This window comes from Macaca thibetana, chromosome 12 (genome assembly GCF_024542745.1).
Source record: "Macaca thibetana thibetana isolate TM-01 chromosome 12, ASM2454274v1, whole genome shotgun sequence".
Classification (NCBI taxonomy): Eukaryota; Metazoa; Chordata; class Mammalia; order Primates; family Cercopithecidae; genus Macaca; species Macaca thibetana.
In genome coordinates, this window is record NC_065589.1 from 70,441,042 (window position 1) to 70,454,992 (window position 13,951).

The window sequence follows — 13,951 nt, forward strand, 5'->3', positions numbered from 1 at the left end:
CATAATCTATTATCTACCTGGGTAGCCATCTTGATTAATATCTCCAATATTTTTTACTGCAATGCCAAACATAGAATCTTTGGTTCCATTAAGACGAATTGGCTTCACATTATTCCATCTGCCTTGCTGGTTCATGTAGACATACACTGCACCTCCAACTTCTCCATCTCTATCAAAATACTGTGGGGCTCCAATAACTATATCTTGCCACCTAAAAACATAATGAGGGGAAAGAGCCATGAACCAACAGCTAACATACCAGCAACACCAGTCTAGGTACTAAGGTTACAGAGAGATATAATAGAAAGGCCCTCAACTCCAGAATTTATGACTCAATTATAGCATTTTTTAAAAACCAAGGTAGCCTGTAAAAAATGCCCCAAGAAAAATACTAAGGGTAAGAACGCAAAGCAAGTTCCTCAAGTTAGAACCACAGTGCAGCAGGACTCCCATTAACACCTCACTATTCTACCCCACCCCAACTGGCACCAACAGCCATGGATCTGTTTTTGACTTTATCACCAATCCCTATTTTCAACAGGAGCTGATGCTCCATCAGCCCCATATGAAGCCACAGAACAGAATCATGCAAGTGTTTTCTGAGTTCATTTTTTTCAAATTTTAATTCTCATGGACCCATAATCCCAACATGCAAGTAAAAACTGAAAATCAAAAATATAATCCTATACCCTGGGGGAAGGAGATGAATGTCTGGCTGCTGCCATCATACAAATGATAAAGATGGGTTGGTAGAAATGTGGCAGTAAAAATATTCTTTACATCAATCAACCTGAAAGGACGGCTCTTCTCAAGGCCTACAGAAGCTAGTCAAAGCAGCAATGATTTGCAGCCTAAAATAACCTGAGGTATTCTCACCCATCCTTGTTGAGGTCCACCACCGCCACATCATAGCCAAATGAAGAGGCCAGACCTTCTCCATCGAATATGTGCTCAGGGAGGAGATGTGCAGACTTCATATCTCTCCTTAGCAAAACCACGGCTCCACTGTGATTGGCTCTGGGAGCACCAGATACAAAAGTGATCTCATCTTTAGAAACAATACCTTTCCCTGAGTCCAAAGAAAAACCTAGAAAAACAAAATATATACAGCCCCTCACATCAATCCATATATTTTAGGCCTATGACATGGGTAACTCCATCATTACCTCTTCCTCTGGCTTCCCACCCCTCTCTCCTCCTGACCTTCCCACCAGCTATCACATTTGTAATATGAGTGACAGAGTTCAGATTTGACCCAAGGACAAAGTCCTGGGGCTAGCAAATTTACTGCTTTCTATGGATATTAAGACTTTCAATGAAAAAAACTTATGTATAACTTGAATTTTGAAGTATTCATACATCTTAAGAATCAATTTGCACCTGATTTTAATATTAGAACTGTGGTAAAAGGAGATCAAGCTAGATACTGAATTGTCTAGGAATAATTTGGTTATGTTACATCATTTACACAGAGAATACAACCTGACTTGAAGCATAATTGACTGCATATTATAGGGTTCTGCTATAATTTAATGGCCAGTATTTTTACAGGAATAAAATAAAATTGAAGAAAAAGTAATTAAGCTTGGTAAGAGGCATCAATCTCTTTGGTAATCAGACAAAAACAAATGCTATCACCACCATAGATAGCATTTCATTGTTTTGGACCAACTTAGTTCTCAGACACAAACATGCAGACAAAACAATGACTGATGATACATGGTATTTGAGAACCTAGTATAAACAACAGAGGTGAGGAAGTTGTCATTGGTATCAGTTATATACTTGTTCAGAGGGCAGAAAACATTAGGACACTCCCATTATAAAGCATCAGGTAGGATGTCAGATTACAAAAATAAGAGATCTGGTGAAAAGCAAATAGAAGTGCCCATATCAAAACCGTTCAAATTAAGTAAATGTTTATATAGAAAGGTGAAGCAGATGCAGAATAATATAAGCTCACCCTCTTTATTGGGTTTTACTTATGAAAAACTTCACCACTACCGTTACAGTTCTCAAATTGTGAAGTGAATTAAAAAACATGAGCCACCAGATTAGAGAGGGCAATATGGAATCCAGCCATCTGGCCACAGAGCCCCAACCATGGCATGCTTTTTGTGTGTGCTTCAATGGAAACAAAATAGGACATAAAAAGATTTATGCTCCGTATGGATCAAAAAAAAAATGTTAATGACCACAACCAAGACAATTTATTTGTCATCGCAGAGGTCACAAACCTAGGTAGCTATTCATCATCACATCAGGGAATGTGTCAGGCTGCTCCCGGGGAGGCCGTGTTTTATAAACAAACTGATCAGGATCTGTATAGGAAACGCTGGTCAAAAACAGCAAGCCTGTACGCATGCACGGGACGGAAGAAATTGAAGAAAAAGTAATTATGCTTGGTAAGAGGCAGGACAGCCACTGCTGTTCTCGCTGGATGAGGAGGCCACCACTGCATCCGTCAAGCTGCTCTCATTGCCAGCTTCCAAAACCTCAAGCGGATCATTTTATTCCCCCAAACCCTCCAATCTTTTGAAGTGACAGATTCACACACAGCACAGACAAGCCAAATGTAACAATATGAGTTTGATATCTTTCTCAGGCATTCACTTTTGAGGAAATCCATTCTATAAGTGGCAAATGTATTTCAGAAAAAATGCTTCATATTTTCGTATGTTCTGACAGCAAGCACATTTATAAAATCCACAGCCATCCATCTTAAAGACCAAAGTATTGGTTTCTTGGCCAGTGTAATTACAATTAATTTTTGTCATAAGTAATCCCTAAATAAAACATTCTGAGGCAGGGTCCTGCTCTGTTGCCCAGACTGGAGGGCAGCGGTGCAATCACAGCTTACTGCAACTTCAACCTTGCAGGTTCAAGTGATTCTCCTACCTCAGCCTCCTGAGTAGCTGGGACTACAGAAGTGCACCACCATGCCTGGCTAATATTTTTGTATTTTTAGTAGAGAAGGGGTTTTGCTGAATTGGCCAGGCTGGTCTTGAACTCCTGGCCTCAAGTAATCTGCCCACCTCGGGCTCCCAAAGTGTTGGGATTACAAGTGTGAGCCACCAGGCCGGGCCTGAACAACTTCTTAATGCGTGTTTACTAGCACATTGTTTGAAATTATTCATATATCTATACCTGTTTTTTCATTTTTTACCTTCCATTGTTCCAGTAATACCCTAACATCTGGGTACTTTTCTCCATTTTTTTAAAAAACAGGTTACTATTTAGAAGTTTTTTATATTTTTTCCAAGAAATCCACAGTAATTATTCTTTATGTCAACTCATACCAAGAATTAAAGCTTTTAAAAGGCTTTGTGTAATTACCATAATGCACATGAATAACTTAGGACACCCATTAGTCATGCAAACAAGCCTTAGGAGTTAAGGAATTGGCCCTTAGACACAGTCTGGGTGTCCTGAAAGCCGCTTTAGCAGTCCTGCTCAACCTCCACTGGGAAGCTTTTATCCATCTGCGGGGCCCTGTGACATGGGGGTCCCAATCCAGAAGCAGGGCCAATCCTCGGAGAACCACAATCACAGAGGGAGGACCTGGAGGTCTTGACTTGCCACTTAAGAGTAACTTTATTAAATGCAGTTCTTAAGAGTATCTCTGGAAAGAGGCACTGAACAAAGAGCTCAGCTTACTGTGAACACCCATGCACATTTTCATGGCTGCATGAACAAACTGTTTCAGGTTACGGAGGCCGCCATTAGCTCAAGAGACAGACTTCCAAGCAGGAAGAAGGACGGACGATTTTAGGTGATAATAGGTTTCTTCCCCCCTTTGAGGGAGCCCCAGTCAGAAAGAAAGGATCCCAGGCATCGGTCAGGTTAATAACGCCTCTAGATCACCAAGCTTATCAAGTTGCAGCAAAAGTGGCCACAGGTCCCGGCCCCACCTGGCCTCTTCTCAGCCTAGAAGTCCAGGGGCAGTAGGCCCTGCGAGGGAGTTTCACACAAAGTATCTGAGAAGGTGGGCAAAGGCAGCCATCTGTGCCTGCTCCTACCTAAGTAACTGTTAGCAGGAACAGGAACGAGACTTTCATCATGCTCAGTCTCTCCACCAACTTCATAAGGCCCATCTTCATAGATGTTCATGTCAAAAAAAGTGTTATTCTTTTGCTCTACACGAACAATCCCTAAAGGAATGAAATGGTAAAAACAACAACAAAAAATGAAGATGAAACAAAAGAAAATAAATGGTTCCTAATAAACATCCCCCATGCTATCACTAGTTACAGGAAAAAAAATTTGAAGGAAAAAAAGGAAGGACAGAGATGACTTTTATGGTTGTTAAGTATGTTTGCGTAAATTTTTATGAGAAAGAAATTTGAGTCATTAAAAAATGTCCCATGCATTTTCATGAACTGTCTTTATAATGCCATGAAACTAGATGAAAAATGGAAGGTTTGCTTAGTTAACAAAACCTACAGAGAACAAATTTTTAAATGACATGAACTTGATACATATATTTTACGTTCTCTGTAATCCCGCCTCAAGTTGTCCTTTTTCAGCAGTGTAAAAGTGAGACATATTGATCTTTTCTTCAATCACTTTAACCAAGATTTCATCTTCTAAATATTCTTACAATTAGTAATTTAAAACATAAGATTTCATATAGTAAGCCCAAATCACTATATGACTTTAAATGGCAACATTTTAGGTCAGGGTTTATAAAGCAAGAAAACCATATTTTCCGTGAATTAAAATATACATAATTGGTGGATGTTTGTGTTTTGTTTTACTGTATATGGCATTTATTCAGGCTAAAATAAAACTAAATTCAACATGTAATTTCAGTTAGGTCAAAATAACCTGGGAAATACTGTACATGAAGATCCTGTTGGGGTGAGGTGGGGGGCAAAGGGAAATTACCCTTGAAGATTGCACACAGAGAACGGTGTTGAAAATTCATTTAGAACCAGAATTAAAACACATTTTTGAATGGAAAGGGGAACATTTTCCTAAGTTCTCCCTGATGAGTGAAAGTGTTATGTGACTTATATTAATAAATTTCTCAAAAATGGCTTATTTTCAAATCAGCTGCAGTTCTCTTCACCATGGATGACAGGTTAATTGTCTTTTATGATACAGCATTTTCTATGCCTGCTTAATTTCTTCAGAGACGTTAAACTGCTTAGCAGGAACTGACCAGGTTCACATAGTCAAAAAATGTGGGCCATTTTCCTCTTTACCTCTCCACATCTCCATTTACTCACATCACAATAATCAAACAACTTTTCCTCACATATCTGAAATTATACCTCAAAATTCCCCAATTTGTCTGTAATCTGCCCTTCTAACTTTACTGAATTATTAGCAAAGCATGGCCTTTGAAAATAACATATACAGAGAGAAATGTCCATATTAATACAGTTATTAATGTCCATGTTAATACACTGTTATTTGTATATACCATTATTTAATTCTCCTAAGTTTTCAGATCACTAACTTAAAATTAACACTTCTAGCTTCATGAGCCACACAAATATAAAACAGCAAAAAATACTAATGTTAATTATTATATTCCTACTTAAAAAAGTTAACTACCTGAATTAAAGTACTGGTAGAGGAGAAAAGAACGTCAACACTAAAACATACATTCTACTATTATTAGCTTTTAAAAATCATATTGTTTAGAGATTTTTAATAGCCTACCCAACTTTCATAATATACAAATGTCTTCTAACACATTTTAGCTCAAAATGTACTAAATCATGGTACAAAATCATATTACAGAAATTAGGGAGACATTCTAATCTCTATTTCTATAAATACAAAGGTCATACCTTTCCAGTTGTAAGTACCCGGGGCTCCAAATACAATGTAATGAAAGTCTTTAGTAAAAGTAGCTGCTACACCTTGCTGGCAAGAGCCAAATTTCTCATGGCCTCTCAATCGCCCATCACAAAAGCTCCAATCTCCCCCATCCATATCGTCTTCAATCCTGAGATTCTGGCTCAGGACATAACACCGCCCAAAGATGTCTCGGGATTCCTGCTTCGTATTAACATGCTGCCTTTTTTCATATCGGTGAGCACATGTCTGCAAGCAGATGGAAGAAAGTAGCCCATTCTTGTCTATAAACCTTGTTTTTAAAAAATTACATATAGATAAAATGGTCAATACAGAGGTTAATTCTAAAAAGGATGATTAAGCATGTCCTCATCTTGGGACTGGATCCCAGACCAGCAAATATTCCCCAAAGTGGCATTAAGAAGACCATTATCAAGGCATACAGAAACTAGAATGTGTCTTATTCTCACTAAGAATAATGCTCCAATCCAGGTATTGAATGACAATCTGTATCCATAGGCAATTCATTTGTAAATTTACCTGTCACATAAACAAAGGGAAACACCTTATTTCATTTTCTTAATTCAAATTGGCTTCTAGTGGCTGTATTAACCTTGAGAACATCAGTGTGAAAGTGGGTAATTATGTTCTAGAGGAGAGAAATCATGGACCTGTTTTCATAGGGATCAAACAAATACAGCTAAAACATTTCCTTTTCCCCACACTATTTCCTTGAACTCAGTCCTAACTCACACCCTGAGCTCTGAGATTATTTCCCAAAATATGCCTACTTTTACAAGGTAGAGAGAATTACAAGACCAGAAGAGACAGAAATAATCTCTATAACTTCTACAGGGTATGAATGGCTACCCTCCATGTAAACACAGGCTAAAAATATAATATCGACTCAATTTCCCAAAAGTGTCATTCCTCAAATATCAAAACTCAATGTTCACTAACGTTTTTTCCTCAAAATTCTGTATAAATTTCATTACAGCAACCAGATTTTGAAGGAGACAAAAAGATTATCATATTCCAACCAGGAAGACATTGCCATGACCATCTAGCCCAATCCACCTAACAAACCCTCTTTTCTTTGCTATCCCTTCTATTTGAAAAAACTCAGAATAAATAACAAGAGTTTAAAACTACCTGGTTATTACTTTCCAAGACCATGCCCATATTTTTACTATCTATAAAGCTATAAAATTCCAAGGATAGAAATGATGTCTAGTTTTGTTTTGTTTTTAATACCATCTAGAGTTTTAGGAATATATAGTAAAGGTTCTTTAATAAGTTATTCAAATCTGAAAGTTCTAAAGAAAAGTAGGTTGTGTGATTGCTTCAAAGTATATCAGGAATCACAGGAGAAATAAGGCTTTGATTACTTCTTCTTCTTTTTTTTTTTTTTTTTTGAGACAGAGTTTTACTCTTGCAACCTCCGCCTCCCAGGTTCAAGCAATTCTCCTGTTTCAGTCTCCCAAGTAGCTGGGATTATAGGCACATGCCACTATGCCCGACTAAGTTTTGTACTTTTAGTAGAGATGGGGTTTCATCATATTGGTCAGGCTGGTCTCAAACCCCTGACCTCAGGTGATCCACCCGCCTCAGCCTCACAAAGTGTTGGGATTACAGGCGTTAGCCACCACACCCAGCCTGATTTCTTCTTAACATCCATTCCTGCTTTAAAGCAGTAAGTTCACTAGAATGTATGCTCCCTGCTTTGTCCCCTGCTGTAAGCCTGGTGCTGGCATGTAACCAGCAGTCCAACAGTATAGGATGAACATGTGTCTCTACACTTACCACGACCTTGCCCCCCGGACCTTGGCTCTGGACGGTGACCCCCATCCACTGATCTTCCTTGCTTTCTGACGTGGGGTCAGCTGTAAAAAGGAGCACAGTTAGCCTTCCAAGTGACTGCACATGCTAGAAACCATCACTGAACAAAAATACAAGCAACTGTTTCCAAATGGCCTTGACTCTGAGTCTAGCTACTCGATAAATTCAGTTACTCAATCCAGAAAAATTACTTGTCATCTCAAGGAAACAGAAAAGTGGTTTTTGGTAAAAATCTTTCAAAAATTTGAAACATAAAATACTTAACTCTATATAGTCACCTATTTTGTCCAACAATACCCTTTGCCCTCTCTTGATACCCAGGGTCCTGAATGCAGAAGGTAAGTGAAAGTGTAAGACTAAGGGAGCCCTCCAAAATACATCTCTAAAGGCAACAATGTAAAATCTAGTATTCAAAACTCCAGCTACCATCTAAACTAACAAAAAAATGGGTACTTCTCTATATACTCCCCAATTTTTTTTATGTAACAGCATTAAATGTTCTTTACTGGAGATGGGAGAAAAAGACTCAGATTTACTTTAGGATCTTGTAACTGACAATGTATCAATGCCAAACAGGCGAGTTATTGTTAGTCAGAGAGAGGGGGACCACAACCACCACCATGTGCTCATTTCAGTATCAATTTAAACCCACTGTGTGACCTATATCCAAATTTTTGCACTCCTGGATGAGCAGTAACACAGATACAAGTTTTAATCTTGAATCATTACAAAAATATGAAACTAAACAACTTTAGCCAGAGGGAAAAACGCCAAAATGTTAAAAAATAAGTCTATATACTGAGATTGTCAGTGGATTTTGTTTTTTATTCTTCATAGGTGTATTTTACCAGTTTCTTAAAATTAACACATATTATTTTCTAATAAATGAACACGTTATTTCTTTTTCTTCTTTTTTTTTTTTTTTTTTTTGAGATGTATTTTGCTCTGTCACCCAGGCTGGAGTGCAGTGGCACGATTCTGGCTCACTGCAGCATCTGCCTCCCAGGTTCAAGCAATTCTCATGCCTCAGCCTCCTAAGTAGCTGGGACTACAGGCGTGCACCACCACACCCAGCTAATTTTTGTATTTTTAGTATAGACGGGGTTTCACCATGTTGGCCAGGTTGATCTTGAACTCCTGACCTCAAATGATCCACCCAACTCGGCCTCCCAAAATGCTAGGATTACGGGTGTGAGCCACCGTGCCTGGCCAACGAATGTTATTTCTAAAAGATGAAGAAGCAAGAGAAGAACATAAACACGAATCTGCAAATCTACTTAGACCGAGCATATCAAATGAGGTTTGGCTAGAGCTTCTCAGTACACTAATAGCTCTGCTCAACCTACAAGAAGCCAGGTACACTGGATGTCAACATGCCTACCTCATGGTATCTTCTACCTATCCAGAGTCCTTAACAAAACAAGTCTCTATACGAGACAGTAGGGAAAATTTTATCTCTGTTAGCCAGCTCTCATTCCAAAGGGGTCTGATATTTAAAACTGTCTTTCTCCCAAATATTTTAACAGCATGTGAGAACTTTTGGCTGATGAATACAAGATACGCTCATTCATTCTCTTCATTGCTATGAAATCAGTTTTTCCACGACCCCCTGCAGAATCTCAACACATCACTAGGTGGCAACATCCCTACACCATATTGGTTTAGTAACCATGGTTAGGAGGAACAGCAAAACACGCGGCATCCCAGTATGATTTAGAAAGTAAAGTATTTTCAGGGCAAATAAAAAACAGTCAAGGTTGATGCAATTGAAAGAGGTCCTCTCTACAAGAATAAATGTTTGTCCCCACTCTCCTCCCTCAGGGAAAAAGTACGGGCAAGCTGCCGGAGTGAAGGCTGAGTGAGGGACAGGAACGCACCATCGTTATCAAATTCGATGCGTGTGCATGGCCCCCGGGCGGTGATGTCGCAGCTGTACAGCCCTCCAGTTCTGTTGGCTCTCTGCAGTGGAAGCGCTTCTGCCCGCGGGGCCCCCACGAGCAACCTGTTGATGAAACAGAAACAATTTGGAGATGTGAATTTAATATACATTTAACATGTAAATCAGTCCGAACTAGGAGATAATGGGATTATTCTCTGTCTAGGAGTCCACTAATTCTTCCACAGCTTAGGCAGTGAGTGAGAACAAACGTAGACTCCTATGGCTGGTTCACGTAAAACGCACAAACACAACTACACAGGGAGGCCAAAGAGGGGATACCAAAACGGGGAAAAGAGGCCTGTCTCTGATGGTATCAGCATTTCCTGCTGGATATGATCTGGTGTTTAAAACACACCCTCTTCATAGAATACAACCTCTAAGCCCCTATGATGCCAGGGATATCATATGAAACTCAAGAGAAGAAACCAAATACTTGTGACAATGGGAGGAAAAAATGGCCACACCAAATGTAATAAGCAATAATATGTCAGTTTCTAACACTGTGCCTTCCTGAGGTAGTTTGAGAGTAATTCTGACTGTATCTTAGATTTTCAGTTTATACACTGATTGGGAGAACCTAAACAGTAAGTAAGATACAACTCAACTGAATTATTCACTTGCAGCCTTGGCCTCTTCCCAATTCTTTTTTTACCTCCAGTTTTATTACAAAGCTGCTTAGGAAGTAAAACCCAGGATTTCAAGGACAAAAAAACCCAGGATTTTATGGACAAATAAAAAGCAGATATATTTGAGGTGTACAAGTTGATTTTTGTTCTTCCAAGTCAGTTCTTACTTCCTTATTCGTCCTCTCTCATCCTATCAATCTCCCACAAAGGATTCAGGGACAACTGGGGTAGCTCCACTTATGTACTAGGCACTGTAATATTCCTTCTTCTCTCCAACCGCGTGTTTTTATCTCCTATAAGGAGGCCCCCAATCCAAATCCACAGTCCTTAAAATTTCACCATCTCACAGCTGGACAGCTCTTTAGAGACCCAACGACCTTGTTGCTAGGTCTCTTTTGCTAACAGCTTTACTCACCATAGGTTTACACAATCTTTGAGGCCTGGCTGACTCATGGAACAACTAGGACAAGAAACAAAGACAAAGAACACACACCTGACTGGACAGAGATAAACCAAGAGCTGAGAGTTTTGGAAACAAGGCTGGAGCTGAGGAAAGGACTGGAAACACGAACCTGTACAAACAACAACCTCTTACAACAGAAAACAAGCCACTCCTGGCCGTCAAGAAACCCACAAATCTCAGACGCAAAAGCAAAACAAGTGAAAATACAAACCAAATAGTCTATTACCTTCCTGCCTGTTGGGTTCCAATAAAGGAATCATTCCAATAAAGGATTCAACATTTTTTTTTAAACCATTATCATGCAGCAGGTGCCATGGGAGGCAAGTGTACCTGGAAAGCAGGAAAGCAGGGAAGGGGGCTAGATGATGCCTGGACAGAGAAGGAGGGGTGGCTCATGGAGAACATATAGCCCCAGCACTGTCCTTCCTCCCAGATCCCTGGACAGTCAGAGTCAGCCTCCACCTCCAAACTCACCCTACATTTGAAGGAACAAAACAGCACACACCAAGGTACAGAACTGACACATACAACTGGAGCAGTGTCCTTGGTGCCTGAACCTTCTTGACAGAGGACAGAGGCAAGGCTGGGGCCACAGGGTCCCCACAGGTCTGCCCCACACCTATTCCAGTGATGTCCCTGATCCCAGGAACACCAACAAACAAGTACCTGGGAGGTGAACTGGCCCAGACTATGAGGTGAATGTGTTCAATTACTGTACTTGGCAGATGTCAGAGGTGGAGTCATGTGGTGGGCGCTGGAAGGGATAAGTGGGGTGCCAGGATCAGAGGCCCAGAACCCCAGGACTTTTTCACACTGGAAGCCCCTGAGAGAGACCAGTCCTCCAATTTTACAGATAAAGAAACAGAGACCTTGAGGAGCTTCATTACTCATCCCCCAAGATCTCACAGCTAGTGGGTGGCCATGACAAAAATTACCTTGGTGCAATGTTGTCTCCATTTCTTTACAAAGCTGCTTAGGAAGTAAAACCCAGGATTTCAAGTTTACAACCTAGTTGAAAGGGCAAAACTTACACAAGTAAAACATCACAATCAAAACTGTTCTGTATGTTGATAATGTTGATAAAGTTAAGATAATAGAGATAAGTAGAGGGAAGGAAGGAAAACATTATTGCATTTGGGTGAAGGCTGGGTAAGAGATTTCCTGTAAAGGTAACCACCAGCAAAGAGAAGCCTTAGAAAAAGCAGCACAGGAGTCCCAGTGTCTTAACGGTGTGTCTTCTCTAACCACTTCCTCTTCTCACCCACACCCAAGCTACCTAAGGCAGACACAGGGCTCATTTCCTGTTTACCCCATTCCCACATTCGTTCACGTATTCACTCAACAAACACTGATGAAGAGCCTCCTAGGATGAATAAGGAATTGCCCCCACTCCTCAATCTCTGGCCTGGGGAAGCCTGATCCGTGAACAGGTCATGACGTCATGAAACCACAGGGAGCTAGAGGTAATGAGAGGACGGAACAGAGTGCTGTGGGCACCAGCATCTGCTGGAGAGGAAGGGAGGATGTCACTAAGAGATGACAGTGGGGCTGGAGGTGGCCAGGTAAGGAGCACAGCACATGCAAAGGCTGCAAGGGAAAGAGCCAGAGGAAAGGGAGAAGCACACGATGGGGTGACAAGAAGGGGTCGAGGATCGGCAGCCTGGTCAGCAGCGCTAAAGGATAAAGGGTCAGAGACCCTGAGACCCAGGCTTCTGCAGCCTGCCGTGCCCTGCAGGGTACAGCTGCTTTTGGGTGTCCTGTGGTTTAAAAAAAGCTGTGGATGTTGTCCCATTCACATGCCCAGTCCCTCAGAGTGGGTTGGCTTCCCCCAGCTACTATCTGCTACTTGTTCTCCACTCTCTGTAACTAATATGTGTGGGACAAAGAACAGGCATTTAACTCGAATTTGTTGGCTGGTTACAGGGGGTGTGGTGACAAAATTTCACAAATGCCCACACCAAGCTCTTGCAGAAGAGGTCTTCGTGTCTTACATGCGGTGGCTACTGCAGATGACAGCAGACCACACGAAAGGATGGGGGCAGCAGGGTGGTTTGGGGGAAAAGGACAACAGATTCGAGAAGAGACCTGCAAGCAACAAGAGAAACGTACCCACGGAGAATAACTTTAGCTGTTGCACTGCTTCTGGGCAGGCTTTGCCTGCACATGGTCCTGGCACTGTCCTTCCTCCACGTGGGGTGGTCCTGCAGGGGATGGAGGAAGCAGGGGTGTTCCACTGCCCCTCACAAATCCCCTGGGCGGCTGTGGGAAGAAGAGCAGACACCCAGCAGCAGAGGGCGCCCCTGCTCCGGTTGCACCTGGTCTCCTGCAACCCACTGCGATAAGGTGGCAGAACCCATCATGGAAAGGTAAGGTAAAGCTACACCTTGATGAGAAACACAGTAACCCCAACCACATTCTGCAACTGGAGGTGCCTTCGTCTTCAAGGTAAAGCTGTACTCCCTGGTTCAGGAAACAAGCAAAGGCTCTTAAATTCTGCCTGGAACCAGCCTTAAAGGCAGGAGAACACAGCCCATTAGCTGAGGCTATGGGGAGCAGGAACAATAAGTAAGGTAAATAGAGCTGTGTCCAAACAATGACAGCAGAGAACAACCTATCTACTTCCTAATCTAGGTCATTTAGGGTCTGGGTGCTGGTCGAAGCTGTTCAGAACACAGTTGGCTCCTGAGCTAGCACAGTGGGTACAGGTCCAGCAGGGACAGTCTACACCTAGGAAGACCCTCAGCCCACACAAAATCCAATTTATGCTCAAATTCCAGCTTTCTTCCCTTTCCCTCCAAGGCCCTTAAACGCCAAAAACTGGACCCAGGCCACCTAGATGGTTCAGTGTGAAAAGCAGGTACTCTCTGGGCACCACCAGGATGCTTGCAGCAACTCCTAGGACCAGGGCAGCGGCAGCACTCATTACTGACCATCCCAGTACGTATGAAGGAAGTAAGAGCTATGTGACAACTCGACCTTCAGTGTGACAGGGACCAAGGGATATGAGTTAGGGCATTTGTAGGGAAGTGGTGGAAATTAACAGAGCAGAGCCTAAGAGGTCTATTCCCATATCCAGTCAAGGCAAGAAAAACTAAACACAGGGCAAGAATCTGGGTGTGAACTAAGATCATTTCACAACCGGCCAGTGGACAATGACCTCCACTGAATTTTAAAGCTGCACTGAAATAAAAACTGCCTTGGAATTTCAACATATCAGAAACCCACACTTAAAAGGCAAAACTCATAAACCACAATATCATCTTTAAAGATAAGAAA

At 41.5% G+C, this 13,951-nt stretch overlaps 1 protein-coding gene across 3 annotated transcripts in view; it reads right to left on the reverse strand.

The window, feature by feature from the left end:
* Positions 1-13,951, reverse strand: part of ITGA6 (integrin subunit alpha 6) — a 79,457-nt gene that overhangs the window by 31,696 nt on the left and 33,810 nt on the right. For 2 of the 3 annotated variants that reach the window (XM_050751321.1, XM_050751322.1), the window contains exons 2-7: positions 9,525-9,649; positions 7,612-7,691; positions 5,802-6,057; positions 4,020-4,151; positions 877-1,087; positions 18-211 (exon numbers count right to left, since the gene is read on the reverse strand). In XM_050751321.1, coding sequence (XP_050607278.1) covers positions 18-211; positions 877-1,087; positions 4,020-4,151; positions 5,802-6,057; positions 7,612-7,691; positions 9,525-9,649 — 998 coding nt within the window. Of the gene's footprint in view, positions 1-17; positions 212-876; positions 1,088-2,237; positions 2,355-4,019; positions 4,152-5,801; positions 6,058-7,611; positions 7,692-9,524; positions 9,650-13,951 lie in introns of all 3 variants that reach the window. The other variant, XM_050751323.1, reaches the window with a different exon arrangement.